The following is a 21141-nucleotide window of genomic DNA, read 5'->3' on the forward strand; positions in this document are numbered from 1 at the left end:
CAACATTTCAAATATTAAACTTCATTAATGCAATGCAGCATACAAATGTTTAAAAGCAAATCTACCACCTGGATGCAGCGCTCTTAAATCAAGCACACTTACATACTGGGGAGGGCTTCCTAAAACACGATCAGTTTTTTTTTTTTTTTGCTATAATGTCTATAAAATTATGCAAATGATTCCTGGCTACGTTGCTAGTCATACGTCACCAGAGCAATGGAGGCTTGAATAGTTAGCAAAGGACGGAGCCAGAAGGGGCTTCTGTGTTGTAGCCTGGATCCCCCGAGCATCATTTGCGTAATTTTAACTGCTTACCGACGTGTGACTTAATAGTATGTCACACATCGGCTGCCGATGTATGGAGAGCGCTCACAGGCTGAAGCCTCTCCATAAAAGGTGTGTGTTTGCTGCATATTGTAGGAAAACACCTGCGATTTGTGCTAACACCGATTGCAGATTTTAACCCCTCGATCACTGCTGGTGGCCACCATATTGGTTGGGATTGTTGCTCCCTGTGACGTCTTCGGGGAGCAGCGATCTGTTGCTTTGAAGTCCTCGGCCGAGGCTGTCTTGTTTTAACACCTTCATTACAATGTGCGATTTGATGTGGTAAATCCCCATATACTGCCATACTATTGTAGAATCAATCAGACAACCTAGGGTTAGAGTACCCTAGGGGGTCTGAAACATAGTTTAAAAAAAAAAAAAAACGTTTAAAAACCCTAAAAATTCAAATTGCCCCCCTTTTAATAGAACTGTTATAACTACATATAAAATATAAAATATAATGACAGTTATTCCCGTCGTTTAGCCCCGTAACAGAAAATAGCCCCCAAAGTCGAAAATGCCACTTTTTTGTCATTTTGAAAAAATAAAAAGTGCTCAAAGCCGTACAGTCCTCAAAACGGTAGCATTGAAAACGTCATCAAAAGTCACAAAAAATTACAGCACACACAGCTCCGTACACCAAAGTATGAAAAAGTTATTTGAACCACAAGATGGCAAAATAAAGATTTAAATTTTTGTGTACAGGAGGTTTTAATTTTTTTTAAATGTATGAAAAGATTATAAAACCTCTATAAACTTGGTATCCCTGCGATCGCACCAACCCAAAGAATAAAGAAGACATATAATTTGGGGTGCATAATGAAAGCTGTAAAATCCAAGCCCACAAGAAAATGGCACATTTTTTCACTAATTTCACTTCCCAGTACACAGCATGGAATATTAAATACCGTCACTATGAAGTGCAATTTGTTACTCAGAAAACAAGCCCTCACACATGGAAAAATAAAAAAGTTATGGATTTTTGAAGGTTGGGAGTAAAAATGAAACCGCAAAAACGAAAAAGGGCCTGGAAGTTAAGGGGTTAAAAGTTGGTTTCCTCAAAAACTAAGTTATTAGAAGCAGCGTGCTTGGTTTACTGCAAGCATCCATGTGGTAGATTTCCTTTGAAGTTGAGCAAGGTGCATCCAACCCTCGAACGAGGTTTACCTTTCTTTACCCTTTTAGCAGTTTTGGGTTATTTGTCTACTACTGATAATTGGTGACACTAGTTCTCTTTAAGTAAAGTACTAAAGCACAGATCAATCTTTGGTGGTTTTTGTCATGTATATTTAATTAACAGAGACAGTGAATGGAGACAGTTCTTTCCATTCAAAGTTTCTGTACATGTTAAAGAAGTGATTTGTTACTTTAGTGGGGTAACAACTGGCTGCCACCAACGGTTCAGATCCCTATAGCCTGTACCATACTGTTGGGTTCAACACCAACCTATCCCCTACAGCAGGGGTCAGGAACCTTTTTGGCTGAGAGAGCCATGAATGCCACATATTTTAAAATGTTATTCCGTAAGAGCCGTACAATATGCACATGCCCCCCAGTAGATAGGTAGTCCCTGTGTCACGGGTGCCCCTGCGAACTACTTCTCGAATCACAGACACACCCGTGCCCCTCTCCGTGGCGGCTCCCCTTTCCGAGCTCACTCACCTCTCCACGTTCCTACACGTCCGGGCTGGCCAGTGCGCACGTGCCGGCAATCACGGATTTGAAGGGCCAGCGTGCTGCTGATTGCCGCTGCTCACTTCCTGGGTTCCTATAAAGACCAACGGCTCCCAGGATTCCCTGCCGGATCTTAGTGCTATGAGGAAGCTTTCCACAGTGCTCCTGATTCTGCTCCTTAACTGCCAGCCCTGACGTCTTGCTCCATCTCCGACCTTGCATCATTGCTGCCTGCCTTGACCGTCTACCTGTTCCTGACCACGAGACTACCTAGTGATCCTGCACCTCGACCTTGGCTACCACCATGGACAAGACGCGCCTATGGAACGACCTGGTGGCACCACGCTGCAGCGGGACCCTCCTGCTTTGCAGCGGGCTCTGGTGAAGACTGGGTGCCACTTAAATTCCGGTCCCAGGTGTCTGCTTACATCATCATCCGCGGTGGTCCAGGGGGTTCACTACTCCAAATCCTGACACCCACCACATGCCTCCCAGTAGATAGGTAGTCCCAGCACATGCATCCTAGCAGGTAGGTAGCCCCAGCACATACCCCCAGTATATAGGTAGATACAGCACATACTCCCAGTAAATAGGTAGCCATAGCACATGCCCCCAAGTAAATAGGTAGCCACAGCACATGCCCCCCAGTAAATAGGTAGCCACAGCACATGCTTCCCAGTATAGAGGTAGTCCCAGCACATGCCCCCAGTAGATAGGTAGCCACAGCACATACTCCCAGTAGATAGGTAGCCACAGCACATGCCCCCAAATAGATAGGTAGCCAAAGCACATGTCCTCCAGTATATAGGTAGCCAAAACACATGTCCTCCAGTATATAGGTAGCCACAACACGTGCCTCCCAGTAGATAGGTAGCCACAGCACATACTCTCAGTAGATAGGTAGCCACAGCACATACTCTCAGTAGATAGGTAGCCACAGCACATGCCCCCAAATAGATAGGTAGCCAAAACACATGTCCTCCAGTATATAGGTTGCCACAGCACATGCCCCCAGTAGATAGGTAGCCACATCACATGCCTCCCAGTAGATAGGTAGCCACATCACATGCCCCAAGTAGATAGGTAGCCACAGCACATGCCCCCAAGTAGATAGGTAGTCACAGCAAAAAAAAAAATGCACTTACCAGCGCTCCCTGCAGCCAGTTCCTCATCACTACCATGCTCTTCTCTTTGACCCAGGCTTAGATGATGGTGGCGATGGCGCCTAGGACGTACAAAGGACATAGGCAGAAGTAACATCGCTGCCTGTGTCCAGTGATCAGTCTAAGACACACAGCCCTCACTATTTATTAAAGATCTGTCTGAGAGCCAGATGCAGCCAACAAAAGAGCCATATCTGGCTCCCGAGCCGTAGGTTCCCTACCCCTGCCCTACAGTGTGTGATGACTTTCAGGATAAGTTTCCATGTCTATGTACATGAAGAATAACACTGTATTGGTCCTGAATTTTCTAACCGTTCCCATCTGTAGGCTTTTTTTTCTAATTCGTCGCTCTTGAGCATGGGCAGAGACCAGCAGTTATAATGTGCTCCCTACTCAGCACATGGAGAAAACAGGCATTTGGCACCCGAACTCTCATGAACTCACTCAGAAGCAGCACAATTGTATGTTCTTTCCGTGTTTGTGTGGGCTTCCTCTGGGTCCTCCGGTTTCCTCCCACACTCCCAAAACATACTGTTAGGTTGATGAGATTGTGAGCCCCATTGGGGACAGGGTCCGATTTGTGCAGCGCTGCATAATCTGTGTGCCCTATATAAATGAAGAATTATTACATAGGTAGAAATATAGATGTGGTAGGAATAAGGCAGAATACTTCCTATCAGCTGTTACAGCCTCTATGTGTTGGTAGTTCCACTTCTCCCTTGCTGGCCTCTATTTTTCTCCTCTCTATTGACTTCTATAGTAATAATAATAATTCCTGTATTTATATAGCGCACACAGATTCCGCAGCGCTACACAGAGCTTGCCAAATTTGTCTGTGTGCACATGTATTATAATACTTCAGTCTGTCTGGATTTGGCAGAGCTTTTAGAGTTTATGACAGAGGGAGGAAAAAAATAGCCTTATTATAAGGAACCTGTCATGAGGAGCCTTTTTACTGGCTCCCACATGTCCTCATAGAGAATAGTGTACACATTGCCAAAGAGTTTTTATATTAAAACTGTCTTTTTCCTTTCTGTATGCAGAGCTGTGTCCCTAGTCCCATCTGAGACGCTAGTGAGAAATGGGGTAGACATATATGACCTCCTGAGGGGACAAGCAATGGGGGGGGGGGGGATATTGGGGACATAGGGAACCATTCCTCACTGGCCACTCCTATGGGACTAGGGACACAGCTCTGCATACAGAAAGGTAAACTTTCATCTAACTCAGTGGTTCTCAACCTTCCTAATGCTGTGACCCCGCAATACGGTTCCTCATGTTGCGGTGACCCCAAACCATGTACAAGAATATTGTATTCGTGACAAAAAATGCTATAAAATTGTGGCTCCCATGGCTTTAGGCGACCCCTGTGTTTTGCTCGTTCGACCCCCGTCGGGGTCCCGACCCACAGGTTGAGAACCACTGATCTAACTATAAAAACTGTATACACTATGGGGACACGGGGGAGCCAGAAAAAGGGCTCCTGATGACAGGTTCCCTTTTAGAGGCACCATACTTCAATAAGATATACAGTGAAACCTCTCCAAAAGACCACCCCTTTGAGAAGACTTCTTTAAAAGATCTTTTTGCTTTTTTTCAATTTTTTTACAGTATTTTTTTTTCCCATTATAATTTTCAGTGCAAAAACATAGTTTTGAAAAAGAAACATGCAGTGAGGAACAAAAGAATAGGTGCAGTGTGGTACCTGCTGCTACCCTTTATTTTAATTACATACTACTATCTATGTGCTAAAAGCTGACTGCCAAAAGACATGTTATTTAGACATATGCATACATATGCTACAGTAATTGTACAACAGATATATCTTTCACATTAGTAATATGTTGCATGTTGTTGCTATTATCTATTCAGTGTAGCAGACCTTCTTACACCACATTGCAAGTGTAGTTAGATTACTATGATTTTCACACTACTTGCATGCTATAATTACATCATGTTAGACACTGTAATTAAACAGAGAGGGTCACATAAATCTATGCACTGCGCAAAATAGCAGATGTATAAAAATGTCTTGGAAACACAACAGATTATCTGACTTGTGCTTGCCATCCATATTTTACTGTAAATTATATTACAAATCATATGACCACAGGACATCTCATGATTTCTGTCTATGACCATTTAAGGGGTTATGTGTCTGCTAAAAGATCATTTTGCTAAGAATGTCTTAAAAAAATAAATAACGCTATTCCAGTCATGTTGGTGCATAGAACATGGGCTTCAGAATCCAGCATAAGATTCCATTTTATGAAAAGTGAATGATACTTATGAAACTAGAATATGTGGGGGTTTTTTTACCTTTTATTTTTCCATTTCCTTTAATAGGATGGAGAAGTATCTATTTTATAATTTGGATACCTAGTGCTTAGATTGACATTGAATGCCATTTTTCTCATTTTGTATGCAACATATTTTCTTGTGTGAAAGCTGCAGTTCCTGGGGCAGTTTGTTTTCGAAAATATATTCAAAGGAAACACAACATAGGTCTTAAAAATAACTTTTATTAGTATTATTAAAAAATGCCAAAATAGCCTTATGAAGAGATCAAGAGAACAATTGGCCCTACAATGAGACCCATACACTTACTTTCTATTGGCCTCTCCTTTTAAGTACGCCTATAGGGTAGGCTAACTGGTATTAACAACTGACAACAATGGCCAATAGTATTTATAAAGACAATTCTAGTCTATAGACCCTGATAACGACCCTACCCGTTTCGGCGAGTGTCCCCTCCTCAGGGGTCTCAATTTCACTCACAGTTTCTTTATTATCTACAAATTCTTTTCCGGTCAGACTAGATTAAATTAATAGTGTATGACAAGAGGACGGACGATTTATGGTAGTATGTTTCTTACATTCAAAACTCCTTCCTTCCCTGTCGCTTACAAAGGAGCTCACACTTAGACCATTTGCACCAAAATGCAGCCTATTTTGGCTATAGGTTCCTTTACATGTGATTTTTTTTATTACTGCATAGCCACATGTCCCTTAAGAGTGGTCCAGCATATAGTATAGTAACATATAGTATATTAACATCAGGGATTATAAGCCATTGTATTTAGGCTGAGAAGGTGTGATCCAAGCTTTTAGGGTTTATGGGTTTATTAATCACACCCTACATCGTATTACCCACTCTACTAAGGTTGTGTAATATTGGGTCATTATAATCACAAAGATTGCTCCATTGTGGTCAGTAATGTTGCTGACTGAAGGCTATAGAGAGCTTTAAAAGCCACGTGCAGTGTCCACATGCATCCAGCTCCACATGAGAGCCACAATTTTCACTGCCCACACCAAATGCATATATTTAGCCTTTCCACTACTGACGTGCCACTGACAGCTGCCTCATCTTCTGTACTGCTAGTTCTGGTATCAATGCTTGCTCCAGAATCACTTTGGAGCCCCTGTAGCGTGTAATCTATTACACAGCACATTCATTCTTTTCAGTCATTCCTCCCTTACTGACTAGGCTAGGAATAGATTGATAGGCTAAGCTGGCTATCTATAACCTTCACACGTGTATATCACATTCTACACGGCGTGCAGCCGATATTATGACATGCCGCCATGCTAGGGGTGTTGTTCCTTATAAGGATCCCCTTACAACACACCCCTTCCTGTTCTCCAATCAGGAGGTCGGTCCAAGCCTCTTTTCCGAGCACCAGTAGGATACTGACAATCTCAGAAGCTCCGCCCCCTGCTAGTCACATGACCGCTGGGCCGGCCAAAGCATCCAGTCAGGTGACGTAGAAGGAGTTTCCCTATGCAATGTCAATAAGAGTGAGTGAGGAAACAGAGCCCCGTCCACCCCTTCTATTGGTACGGATAGCTCAGCATGTTAACCCTTTGTGGAAGGAGCCATAATGTTAATGGGAATATCATGGTGTGCACAGTCATTTCACACCATGTCATGAAGAATGGATGGTTATACATCATAAACAATCATTAATCGATCATATTTATAAAGCTTACAGAATGCAAGTATTCTCTAGTCAGAAAAAAAAATTCTCTATATTCTTATTGGGAAAAGAAGGTCTTTCTGTCTTAATTAAAAAATTTACTTCTGGAGGGACGTAAACTTGATCAGCTTAGGATAATCAGTGCTACAACATAGGTCTTTTGATTGTATTCACATATGGCTTTACCAAAAAATAACTAGTTAAAAAAAAAAACATTTTCCTCAAGATAATTCATCAAATTTTATAGGCTATGGTATTGAAGGGATTAAAAGTTTCAGGGTTTTTCAAATTATTATTATTATTATTTTTTTTGAGTGCTTTAAAATCCCATTTCTTTTGAATCCATTTCTGGTTTTGGCTCAAAGAAATTGCAGCAAAACTGCAGTTTATCTTTATTTCTGAAACACATTAGGCTAACACATTAAGAATGTCACTTTGTACGCCAGTCTTACCAATTAGCACAGCTGATACATAACCAGCCAGAAGTACTAAGAAGTAATTGTAGAAGTAACTTGCCTACCACAATAGAAATCTACGCCAGGCTGTTGTACATTTTGGCAATAACTTGGGCCACTTTCTGGTGTAAGTCTGAATAAATATGACTGGCCAAGGCGTAGCGTTATTCCCTGTGCCAAAAACCATGTACATGGCCACATGTGCAAGAAACTTGAAATTTTCTTTTGTTTAACAAAATTGTTTGGCTTTGCAGTGTGCTCTCAGTGTTTTGTGTGTTTTTTTTATTGATGCATAGCTTTTCAGGGGCAGCATTGGTCCACAAAACAAACAAAAACAGAGAATTTCACCCTTTTTCTCCACCGTATTACATTGAAAAACAATACTGTAGGATCGCTTCTGTGGAGAACTCAAAACACCTCTGTAAAAAACTTACCTGTGAATTAGCACTTTTTAATTTGGTCATAGACTGTAATGTAATTCCTTATGTTATACCAGTCACATTTCACCGCATTTTGTTCATTTACAGCTGGTGACAGGAGTATGGGAAGGAAGCTACAACTTCTTCTGTCAGGACACTCACAGTGGAGGTGAAGCAGACATGAAGGTGAGACAAACTACTTTTACTATACTTGAATACATCAAAAACACCTGTTGTGCAGCTGTAGATGGAACTCTTCGTGCATACCTTCTGCTTAATCTACTGACAGTAAAGAGCAATTACTTGTGATATGTGATTGTACCAGCCATCTCAAGCACAACGCACATCTAGGTGATGTAAGAAATACTCATGGAGGTCAGACACACGGCAAATGGGGAAAAGAAATGATGCAGGGCTTCTTAGTAGCTTATCACTTGGCTAGGTAGATTAAAGAGTGTGAATTAGTTGTCTCTTATCTAGACTCTTGGCAAATCTGAGCCATTATGTATCACAGACAGCAATAATCTGACACTGCACTTTCTGCCCAGACTGTTCTGCTGATAAGATGAGACCACGGCAAGCCCATTGCATGCCCTACATGACCTGTACGTGGAAAGAGATTCAAAAAGTTTGGTGCATAGAAAGAAAAACACTCATTGTAAATCAGTAAACTGATATTGTGTTAAAAGTAAAATAGGTATTAATGAGTGTTTCAAAAGTGTCTAGAACAAAAGAGCAATGTCAGAGACAAGAGTAGGGGTAGCAGTAGTATACTAGTCTACTTTGGCACAGGTTCTACTTTGAGGAATCAGAGAGCCCTTGTTGTAAAGGTTAAAAAGGAGGGCACCAGGTTATGTAACTATGCCTTGTACATAGGAACTGGAAGGGCGCATCATTTTAACATTATTAGACCTTTGTTGACCTTATTGTTTTAAGACCCATAGAGAAAACTCATATGTACACACAGCATAGCAGTGAAAGGTGAATGTGCCAACCAAATTCAATTCATCATTTGTCAACATGAAACCTTTTTCAAGGTACATGATTTTGAAACCGAGCCAAATTGCAAATTACTTTGTTGTTTAGCAACCTATTCTACTAAATCATCACAGGAGGTTACACACGAAAGACAGAACAAAAGTAGTATAGGGAAATGATGGTATGGAGTCAAAGCACTTTCCTTCCAGTTGATCGACACTGGCCCTGAAGCCTGTGGGATCGGTCTACCATACGGCCCATTTACACAGGCTGCTCACTTTCATGTGCAAGAGCCCTTCTGTGTATGAATCAAGAAGATGCTATATATTTTATCTTGTGAGATCAGAGGTCGCACTAATTATCTTCTGGCAAAAAGTAAGTAAAAAAATATTCCTCTTTGTGTTTCTGAGGAGTATGTTTAGTCGAGGAAAAGTATGAAATTTGTAGTAACATGACTGCTCTAATCAGTATATTACCAGAAGTCTAACCCATCCTTCACAAACTTCACCATAGAAAACTGACTTCTGAAGTCGCACATCCTCCGTCCCTTTTTGTTATGCATGGCAATGCAATACTATTTAATGGACCATTTGTCTGTTCTTTTAAATACTGTATATATTCATGCATAAGCCGAGATCCCTAATTTTAACACAAAAAACTGGAAAAACCTATTAACTCGAGTATAAGCCAAGGGTGCATTGGTCACAGCCCCAGTATATAGCCTGCCAGCCCCCTGTGGTATATAGCCAGCCAGCCCCCTGTGGTATATAGCCAGCCAGCCCCCTGTGGTATATAGCCAGCCAGCCCCCTGTGGTATATAGCCAGTGTGTGCACCGGCATCGGCACACACTACGATGTCAGCAAGCGGCTGACGTCAAGGTGCCTGCGACGGACTGCGTGGGGACATGGAGCCGATGCCGGGGCCGCGATGGATAGAAGAGGACCATCCTTATTGTCCCTCAAACACAGGGAAAAGTCTATTTGTTTTTAGATGCATGGGGCTTTTTATAAGGAGTAAGACTGTCTGTAAAAGTGGATGTGATGCTTGCACAGGTGTTAATGCTGCCTCTGGGTGAGATTAATATTTATTCTAGAAATGTTTAAAGCTATGTCCTGTTAGTTTTTCAACCACGTAGCCAAACCTAATGCCAGAGAAATCCATACACTCCTCCCAGTGTTCATGGCGGGAGTATGCCGAACCTAATGAGCACATGGATGGCACGTTCACGTGATATGTGGCTCCTACAGCAGAAAGGGGTAGTTTACCAGCATAAGCACAATTTGGGTGCATTTGTAATAACCATGGTAAACTTCCTTACTTGTGGTCTACCTCTTACTGCTGAATGAGCGTGAAAATGCTTGTGAACAAAAAGGTTATTATTCCCTTAGCGCTCTGCGTCCGATATATTGGACGTTGAGCGCAGTGACTTAGCGCTCAGCGTCCGATATATATCAGACGTAGCTTATGCCGGTTCAGCTGAAGATCTCAGCCGAACTGGCATCGGGAAACACGGGGTGCCATCTGTGACTGATAGCCGACACCCCAGTATAACACTCGGTCAGTGCGACCGCGGCATTTAACTTGCCTTTGAGGGGTCTTTTCCCCACGAACATGTGCATAGGCTGACACTGTTAATACCCTGCAATACATCAATATTGCAGAGTATTATCATGAACAAGCAATCAGATGACTGCTTGTTCATGTCCCATGGTGGAAACAGTTAATGGTTAATGTAAAAAAAAAAAAGTTATTCAATAACAAATAAAGTTAGAAATCAATAAAAATGCCCATAAGCCCAATAACATATAAAGAGACATATAACACAAAAAAAGTCTAAATCATAACACAAACCCCACATATATAGTATCACCGCGTCCGTAACAACCCGTAGAATAACAGTAAATAATTATTGAACCCGCACGATGAACGCTGTTAAAGAAAACCTGTTATAAACACTCCAAAAATTATGATTTTTATATATTCAATCCCACAAAAAAATGCTATAAAAAGTGATAAAAAAAACATACGTACTCCAGAATGATACTGGTGTAAAGTACAACATGTCCTGCAAAAAAACAAGCCATCAACCAGCTCCGTAGCCAAAAAAGTAACAATGTTATGCCACTTGAAAGACGGCAATGCAAAACTGATAGATTTTTCCCACATAGGGTTTATTTGACAAATTTAGTACAACTTAAAAAAAAAAAATATTCATATCCCCGTTATCGTATTGACCCATAGAATAAAGATAACATGATTATTAGTCTATACGGTGGAACACCAAAAAAAAAATGAAAAAATATAGTACAGAATTTATGCTTTTCTATTCTTGCACTCAAAAAAAGTTCTTAAATTTTCAACAATAGGGGATACCAACCCCAAAATGGGAACACTGGAAAATGCATCTCATCCCGCAAAAAAAATGCTGTCATATGGCCCCAATAACGAAAAAGATAAAATTTTATAGCCTACAAAAAGAACCAATGAGTAAACTAAAATCCTGGCAGCTGCAGGTCTCTCCTTCCCTTCTGCACCTCGCCGTGCACCCATAAAACAAGTAACGGCCACATGTTGGAGGTCTCTGTACTCGGGAGAAATTGCATAACAAATTATAAGATGGGTTTTTTCTTTTTATCTTTTGGAAATGTGTAAATTTTATGGCTAAATGAACATATAACCGTCAAAATTTGACCATTCTAAATTTCACCTCCATTTTGATTCAATTACTATGAAGATCTCAAGGGGTAAACAATCTTCCTAAAAGCTGTTTCTGATAGGTTGAGGGGTGCAGATTTGAAAATGGGTTGATTATATAGAGGGGTTTTGATGTTAAATATGTATAATTTTATTCAAAACTGTATTTATCCCCAATTTCTGAAAATCCAGAAAACGGGTATTTGATTTGTAATAAATTATCCAGACATTTCAAAAATTATGAAAATGTAAAGTAGTCATATGGGAAATGTTATTCAGCATCTTCTTTAGGTAGTAAATCTATCTGCCTGAAAATGCAATGATTTCGAATTTCGAAAATTTATCTTTTTTTTTTTTTTGAAAATAAACGCAGAACTTATCATCCAACATTTACCACTGAAATTAAGTACAAGAAAACAATCTCAGAATCGCTTTGATAAGTAACAGTGTCCAAAAGTTATAACCATATAAAGCGTTGCAAGTCAGAATCCAAAAATTGGGGCTGAGCCATAAGCTACAAAATGGCTGCGTCTTTAAGGGGTTAATTACTAAATAATGAGACAATGTAATGTTTTCTGCCATTGGTTGGCTAGTGTTTCACCTTCATTTAGAATCAGAGTAAAGGAAGTGCAGAATTGATCAATTCTTTCCTGCACAGTAGGAAACCGGTCCCATGCACATGTAGCAATGTAGAAGTTGAAGCCATTACCTAATAACTGCACATATTCTGACATAACTGCAATCATAACAGTCCTTACTTATCACAAAGAATAAAAGAAGAACAGAAACAGCCACTTGTTTGGACACGTTCAGAAGGAGCTGGAATGAAGGATATTGAAACTGAGAATTCTTTATTGCTCTGTAGCTGTGCAGTTCCGGCCCTGATTTTGTTCTACTTCAGTTATTTAATACAGTCACATACAGAGCTCCTTTTTAAAGTTCTTCTCAGAAGTGCCCGGTGATCTAGATATGTCACCTAACAACTCGGTGCTCTTTGTGTAATGTCCACCTAAGTTCTCACAATGCACTTCTTCCACTCAACACCAGGAAACTAGCAGAATTGTGAATATATTTTCATGGTCTCTACAATAATAATACTTCCCCACTGCACTCCAATGTGAAGCTCTGTCATGTGTGCCCCCGCGATCCATGTCACGGATGGCGCGCGAACCCGTGCCCCTCCGCTGCTCCGTCCCCAGATGCGAACTTGCCTCTCCATGCTCCTGCTCTGCACCCGACTAGGCTGCCCGCGATCCCGCTCCCTAGCGTGCGCAGGCGCCGGCTCTTCAGAATTAATCCGGCCCTGCTATATAATCCGGCGGCTCCCATCATGCCCCGTCGGATCTTCAGCCATTTCCTGTGAAGTGAAAACCCTCCCGTGTTCCAGTGTCTCCAATGTTCCTATTATCCGTTCCTGTTCTGTGTGCCAGCTCCTGTGTTCCTGCCGTGAGTTCCAGTGTTCCTTCCAGCGCTGTATTCCTGCTGTAATTCCATGCACGATCTGTCTCTGCATCTCCACTACCTTGGTTGCCACCGCAGGCTATCCACATCTGTGGAACGACCTGGTGGCACCCCACCGCAGCAAGACCATGCAGCGGGCTCTGGTGAAGTACTGTACTGTAAGGTTTAGTGGGTTGGAAAGGCTTTGGGACCAAGTAACAGTTTACTAAGGATGTGTACAGAAGGGCATTTACAATAATCTCTTCTATATGCAGAGCACAAGACCCACATTGATGTTTTTTTTCTGACATTTTCATTTAATTATGTAATTATATAGACGTATATGGTAACATGGTGTCATTTATTTCCTCACAGATAACTCGAGTCCTCTGGTGGTACTACTTTTCAAAGCTCATCGAGTTTATGGACACTTTTTTTTTCATCCTCCGCAAAAACAACCATCAAATTACCGTCCTACACGTCTATCACCATGCATCCATGCTGAACATCTGGTGGTTTGTCATGAACTGGGTACCTTGTGGACACTGTGAGTATTAAATGTTGAGTGAGATTAGGACATGTATACACATGCTTGTTCTGTTCCAATTCGATCTTTGTAATCTACCACCTATTCAGAAATACACAAGGTGTAAGTTTACTTTTTATTCCAATCTTTCTGAATTCCCTCTAGTTTGCTTATTAATATACAAGGAGTTTCTTCAGCTTTTTTCAATGGCAAAAATAAAACCACAAAGGGAAAGCAGCTCAATTTCCCTACAGCTTAGTTTGTATAATATTTAAATAATTTTCCATAACCAGTGACCTGGCCTCAGCAATTTATCAGCCCAGTATAGGAGGATAAAGCTGGAGGCATAAGAGCTACTGCTGCAGGTCATGAACCCCACTTCATCAAGTGAAGAATCTCATATATGCATTGGACAATCAAGTCCTTACAATGGACCCATTTTTGTACAATGTGTTTGTCAATCTAATGATAAATTTGTAGGAGGAATATTAAAGTAATGTCTCCAGAACTGTAATTGAGATAGTATGAGATACATCCTAAGGCTGCATTAACACTGATGTATGCCTGCACGGCTACGGCTTGGCGGGCACCATGGAGAGATGGAGTAACCTTACTCTCTCCATAGTATTGCATTGGGTACAAGCCGGCTGTACATATGTCCCCCATACGGTAGAGTGAATGAAGCCTAAGACTGAGATCAAAAGTGACTATATAATAACGATATTTACTGAAACATTCTATTTTATAAAATGTTTTGTTGTATTTTTTTTTTTTTTTTAGCCTACTTTGGTGCCACTCTCAATAGTTTTATCCATGTCCTCATGTACTCTTACTATGGACTCTCAGCTATTCCAGCCATGCGACCTTATCTATGGTGGAAGAAATACATCACTCAGTGCCAGCTGGTAAGACTTTCATGCATTTTTCACTTGTCAGTAAAGTAAATGTGCAATGTGCACGTTACATAATAACATAGTTGTGTGTACTGTAGGATCACTTAATCTCTGAAACCAGTGAGGTGTAGGGTGTGGCATAAAAAAACATCTTTTTGAGCAGTAGTGTTTAACCTACCGCTGACACCAGGAATTCCCAACCAGGAAGCCATTTGTCGTCCCAAAATAAAATCACTTCATGCTGCAGTGAAAACAATACACCTGATTTCTGGAAGCTGCCTATGTATCTCATAGCAACCAATAACAGCACAAGTTACAATTTACCATTTCAAGACCCAATCAGGAACATTCATCAATTGTGTTGCAAGGGCTGTGTTTATGGCACACAAATAGTGCAGTAATTTATAGAGCAGTGGTGGCGAACCTATGGCACGCGTGCCAGACAGGGCACGCAGAGCCCTCTCTGCTGGCACGCGCACCATTGCCTCCACCATGTCTGTTTTATTAATGGAGCTCCGGCCAGGCTACAAGCTGCTGCTACGTGCCGGAGCTCCAGTGATTCAATAAGCATCGGAGAGGCAGAGCAGAGGATAACACACTCTCTGCTCTGCTACATACACCTTGGACGGACTGTCGGCTTCACAGTGCAGGCAGCAGCTGACCTGTCCTGCCATAACTTGTGAAGCAGCAGCAGCGTGTCACTGCCTCTCTCTTTGCTCCCTCCCCCTCCTCTTCACTGAACCTGAGCCCGGGAAGCCAGAAGCCGGCAGCCAGGAGTTCACAGCAGCAAGATGACTGATAAGGAAGATAAGGGAATGCAGCCCCTCACTACAGGCAGGGGAAGCCAGGTACTGCATTGTCTGCTGTCTGTGTAAGCAGGCAGCAGGTAAAGTGTTAAATAATTGACTTCAGTGTTTTGTGCCCTCCACCCCACAACACCCAGTTTGCCCCAGTGAGGAGATCTTGCTAAATAGGTTTCCCCATCCCCTCAGTGCCTGATAGTTTGTATTTATTGTACCAGATGCGACTTGGACCTCATTTACTCACTTTTCCTGGCACTTTCAGTCCCTGCCCCTGTTTCCCTCTCCCACAGTGCTGCTTTCACCTTCTAAATTTTGATAGATTAAGGCCCCTTTCACACTTGCGAGTGTGATGCGCTGAACTTGCATGCGCTGGATTGCCCAGGCTGAATGCTGTAAACCAGAACTGCACTGACATGCTGAATTCAGTACCAGTTTGCAGCGTTCAGGCCGGGAGATCCAGGCAGCGCATGCTGCGAGTTCAGCGCATCACACTCACAAGCGTAGAAGGGGGTTTAAGCCTAAATTCTTGTGATTGAGATAGATCCCCACATGTTTGGATTGTAAATCATGGAAAACATGGGGTGCGAGTTCATGGATGCGATGGTGCAGTCAGACGTACCGCTCTGATTAAGTTTAGAAACAGAATTAAAGTGCATGGGGGCTAACCATGGCTCGATTTATATATGTGTTTCTATGTCTTGTTGAATGCAAGACACTGGGTGCTAGCTGACAATCTAATGCACTTCCATAGCAATGCGTATATGATCGGGCCATGGCTCGCGCCCCCCCCCCCCCCCCCATTCACTTTTAATGCTCTTTCTAAACAGAATGAAAGTGGTGCATCTGATCGCACCCTCAGTCAATCACAGTGTGTGAACATGGACTAAAGAAGAGGACTAATCCTAAGAGGAAGCAAGAAAGGGGACGCTAAAACTGGTGTAGCAGTAGCATTGGTGTCCTTTTACATGATGCTATATCTTCACTGTATGGCGGTGATAATTATCACTATATGGCGCCAATGTTCATCACTGGCATTAAAAGCAATTACTGTATGGTGGTAATATTAAGCATGATGCCATTTATGTTGTTGTAATAGTGATGCTTATCATGTGGCAGTATTATTTGGCGTTTAAATAGTGTTATTGTGGGTATTACTGGTCTAAATTACCATGCTGGCACTTTGGGATAGATAAGTGGGTGTAGGCTTGCAGTTTGGGCACTCGAGTTCTGAAAGGTTCGCCATCACTGTTATAGAGGGATATTAGATTTTGGATCTAAAGGGGTTAATGAATTAGTGCACGACAAAAAGATTCTGAGCTGTCTGCATTTATGATGGTGAAATAGACGAGATACAAGCTCATCTGCCAAATTCTATTTGTGCACCACAAAATTGGAACAAAAATGTGTTGGGAACCTAGAAGCGCAAGAAATTGTAGGGATTACTAAGCTGCGACAAAAAAAAAAGACGTGACGGAAAAGGAGAAATATAGTGGCGCCAACACTTAATAAATACGGCGCACAAAGTGCAGCATGGAAAAAATAGATCAGCAAAAAAAAAACACTGGCGGAAAGTCAATAATGAATGCTGCCACAACGATACACCACTACTTGATGAATTCCCTTCAATATTTATGTGATAGAGAATTTACAGACTTCCAATTCTTTAAAGACAGATTTCACCTCCCCGTGGTGGTCAAACACAGGGGTTGTAATCTGTTTCAGTAACTCCCAGATAGAAGATACACTCTGCTACACTGTACACGCAGCTTCTATCTGATAGTGGATTATGTAGGGTATACGATTAGGCCCATAGATTCTTAAAATTTTGACAGAGACTGGACTAGAGTGTATATTTGGCTCTTCATATGCACATTGTTTTGTTGTGTTTTATGTAAATGTTACATTTCCTGTCACTTATTTGTGTCTGTATATCTACTTTTCTCATTTACCACAGACCCAATTCGTCCTAACAATGACTCAGACCAGCTGTGCAATGATTTGGCCCTGTAAATTTCCCATGGGATGGCTGTATTTCCAGAACTCCTACATGATCTCCCTTATTATCCTCTTTACCAATTTCTACATTCAGGTATGAATACTTCTACAGACACATCCTCACAGTGACTGCTTCCTTCTCATTGTTATAACTAAACATGACACTGCTGGGGCTGGGAAGAGTTTCCCAGTATAGTTTATTAGAGTGAGGAGTTGAGCTTAGAATTCCTGACCGATGTGACATCTGCTCTCTTCCTAAAATAGACCACTTAAGACAGAAAACTATAAAAATGCTGATGTATTCCCAAGAGGAACTGGCCAAAATTGAGACTGTAGAATATTTTTAGTGTAACACTTGGAGGGAAATGCATCTAAAGTCTGTATAAAATAATGACTAATAGCTGATGGCCTAATGATTTTTAGCATTAAATAATTGAACTACTTATTAAATAATTTAACTAAATGTTATACTGTGAAAATAGCAGACCAAAGATCTTATTTAATAATAAAACCAGAAATCTCAGGAAGGTATTTACAGTTGGAGGAAGGCTCTAAGAATCGCAGCTCTTAAATATGTAGCTGCCTTTTTTTGATTTTTCTCCAAAAAGTAATCATCTACCATCCGCTAAGTCCTTAAAGTGCCTCTATCTCCGATTCTTTAGCTTAAAGGGCCTTATAGGATGTGAAAGATGAGATTCTTTTCTTTTTTTTTATATGACACTAAAATCATGTGTCTATGTATTATAGAACTGAAGATAGGGGTGTTTGAACTGACACTCCCCTGCAGGATTTAAAGTTGACTCGTTTCAGGTTCTCTTAATTCTCAGCTGATTTTCACATACCTGCTGAGATTTGACATAAAAGAGGTAATTCTAGAAAGGACATTTACCGTATATACTTGAGAAAAACCACGTTTTTCAGCATTAAAAAATGTGCTGATTAACCCCAAACTCTGCTTATACTCAAGTCATGAAAAAAATAATGATTTCAAAATTCTTCTTTCCGACGCTCCCCGCAGGTCTTCTTCCGTCCAGCAGCGGCAACTGGCACACACTGATGTTGGCAGCGGCTGACGTCAGAGCTGTGCCGGCATGGACCTACGGCTGCTGTACGGAAGAAACAAAGATCTGGAAGGGGGGGGGGTGAGTATTGATTTTATTTATAAATAGGGCAAACAAGTCTGGCTATATACGGGGGCAGACTCGCTGGCTGTATAATGGAGCAAGGGGCTGGCTGTATACTTTGGAAATGGTGGCTGGTCATATACTGGGGCAGGGACCTGGCTATATACTCAAGTCAATAGGTTTTCCCTTTTTTGTGGTAAAATTAGGAACCTCAGCTTATATTTGGGTCAGCTTATACTTGAGTATTTACAGTAATATCCTACCTGAGGGTGCTAGTAGTTTAATGGGGTAAATCCTGTGATGCTGTCCCTTTTAAGGGAGAGGGACCCAGAAACAAATAACTGAAAAACGAAACTACAGTAAAGGTCTGGCAAAGCATCAAAAAGGAGAATTTATTTATATATTTATCACTATGTATTTGTTACTTTTGAGCCTCTGAAATTAAGAAGTTTTGTAGAAAAATAGGGGACAATTCCTAAGTTCAGTGCATCTCAGTTTTTTTTCATTTCATGCATTGCCTGAATTATGAGGATTATGTCAATATCCAAATATTTCTGTACCTAACTAGGCATACTGATAGTGATCAGTGGTACATACATAGTGATCAGTGGTAGAAAGCTGTATAGTGATCAGTGGTAGAAAGCTGTATAGTGATCAGTGGTAGAAAGCTGTATAGTGATCAGTGGTAGAAAGCTACATAGTGATCAGTGGTAGAAAGCTACATAGTGATCAGTGGTAGAAAGCTGTATAGTGATCAGTGGTAGAAAGCTACATAGTGATCAGTGGTAGAAAGCTACATTGTGATCTGTGGTAGAAAGCTACATTGTGATCTGTGGTAGAAAGCTACATAGTGATCAGTGGTAGAAAGCTACATAGTGATCAGTGGTAGAAAGCTACATAGTGATCAGTGGTAGAAAGCTACATAGTGATCAGTGGTAGAAAGCTACATAGTGATCAGTGGTAGAAAGCTACATAGTGATCAGTGGTAGAAAGCTGTATAGTGATCTGTGGTAGAAAGCTACATAGTGATCAGTGGTAGAAAGCTGTATAGTGATCAGTGGTAGAAAGCTACATAGTGATCAGTGGTAGAAAGCTGTATAGTGATCAGTGGTAGAAAGCTGTATAGTGATCAGTGGTAGAAAGCTACATAGTGATCAGTGGTAGAAAGCTGTATAGTGATCAGTGGTAGAAAGCTACATAGTGATCAGTGGTAGAAAGCTACATAGTGATCAGTGGTAGAAAGCTACATAGTGATCAGTGGTAGAAAGCTACATAGTGATCAGTGGTAGAAAGCTACACAGTGATCAGTGGTAGAAAGCTACATAGTGATCAGTGGTAGAAAGCTACATAGTGATCAGTGGTAGAAAGCTACATTGTGATCTGTGGTAGAAAGCTACATAGTGATCAGTGGTAGAAAGCTACATAGTGATCAGTGGTAGAAAGCTACATAGTGATCAGTGGTAGAAAGCTGTATAGTGATCAGTGGTAGAAAGCTACATAGTGATCAGTGGTAGAAAGCTACATAGTGATCAGTGGTAGAAAGCTACATAGTGATCAGTGGTAGAAAGCTACATAGTGATCAGTGGTAGAAAGCTACATAGTGATCAGTGGTAGAAAGCTGTATAGTGATCAGTGGTAGAAAGCTACATAGTGATCAGTGGTAGAAAGCTACATAGTGATCAGTGGTAGAAAGCTACATAGTGATCAGTGGTAGAAAGCTACATAGTGATCAGTGGTAGAAAGCTACATAGTGATCAGTGGTAGAAAGCTACATAGTGATCAGTGGTAGAAAGCTACATAGTGATCAGTGGTAGAAAGCTACATAGTGATCAGTGGTAGAAAGCTGTATAGTGATCAGTGGTAGAAAGCTGTATAGTGATCAGTGGTAGAAAGCTGTATAGTGATCAGTGGTAGAAAGCTGTATAGTGATCAGTGGTAGAAAGCTACATAGTGATCAGTGGTAGAAAGCTGTATAGTGATCAGTGGTAGAAAGCTACATAGTGATCAGTGGTAGAAAGCTACATAGTGATCAGTGGTAGAAAGCTACATAGTGATCAGTGGTAGAAAGCTGTATAGTGATCAGTGGTAGAAAGCTACATAGTGATCAGTGGTAGAAAGCTACATAGTGATCAGTGGTAGAAAGCTACATAGTGATCAGTGGTAGAAAGCTACATAGTGATCAGTGGTAGAAAGCTACATAGTGATCAGTGGTAGAAAGCTACATAGTGATCAGTGGTAGAAAGCTACATAGTGATCTGTGGTAGAAAGCTACATAGTGATCAGTGGTAGAAAGCTACATAGTGATCTGTGGTAGAAAGCTACATAGTGATCAGTGGTAGAAAGCTACATAGTGATCAGTGGTAGAAAGCTACATAGTGATCAGTGGTAGAAAGCTACATTGTGATCTGTGGTAGAAAGCTACACATAGTGATCAGTGGTAGAAAGCTACATAGTGATCAGTGGTAGAAAGCTGTATAGTGATCAGTGGTAGAAAGCTGTATAGTGATCAGTGGTAGAAAGCTGTATAGTGATCAGTGGTAGAAAGCTACATAGTGATCAGTGGTAGAAAGCTACATAGTGATCAGTGGTAGAAAGCTACATAGTGATCAGTGGTAGAAAGCTACATAGTGATCAGTGGTAGAAAGCTGTATAGTGATCAGTGGTAGAAA

The 21141-nt window shown here is 41.2% G+C and overlaps 1 protein-coding gene across 4 annotated transcripts in view; it reads left to right on the top strand.

Moving 5' to 3' along the window:
• The window catches only part of ELOVL5 (ELOVL fatty acid elongase 5), a 42459-nt gene that overhangs the window by 14116 nt on the left and 7202 nt on the right, over positions 1-21141 (top strand). For all 4 annotated transcript variants that reach the window (XM_072142293.1, XM_072142290.1, XM_072142291.1 and 1 more), the window contains exons 4-7: positions 8127-8204; positions 13507-13678; positions 14438-14562; positions 17308-17442. In XM_072142293.1, coding sequence (XP_071998394.1) covers positions 8127-8204; positions 13507-13678; positions 14438-14562; positions 17308-17442 — 510 coding nt within the window. The remainder of the gene's footprint in view (positions 1-8126; positions 8205-13506; positions 13679-14437; positions 14563-17307; positions 17443-21141) is intronic.

This window comes from Engystomops pustulosus, chromosome 3, assembly GCF_040894005.1.
Source record: "Engystomops pustulosus chromosome 3, aEngPut4.maternal, whole genome shotgun sequence".
Taxonomy (NCBI): domain Eukaryota; kingdom Metazoa; phylum Chordata; class Amphibia; order Anura; family Leptodactylidae; genus Engystomops; species Engystomops pustulosus.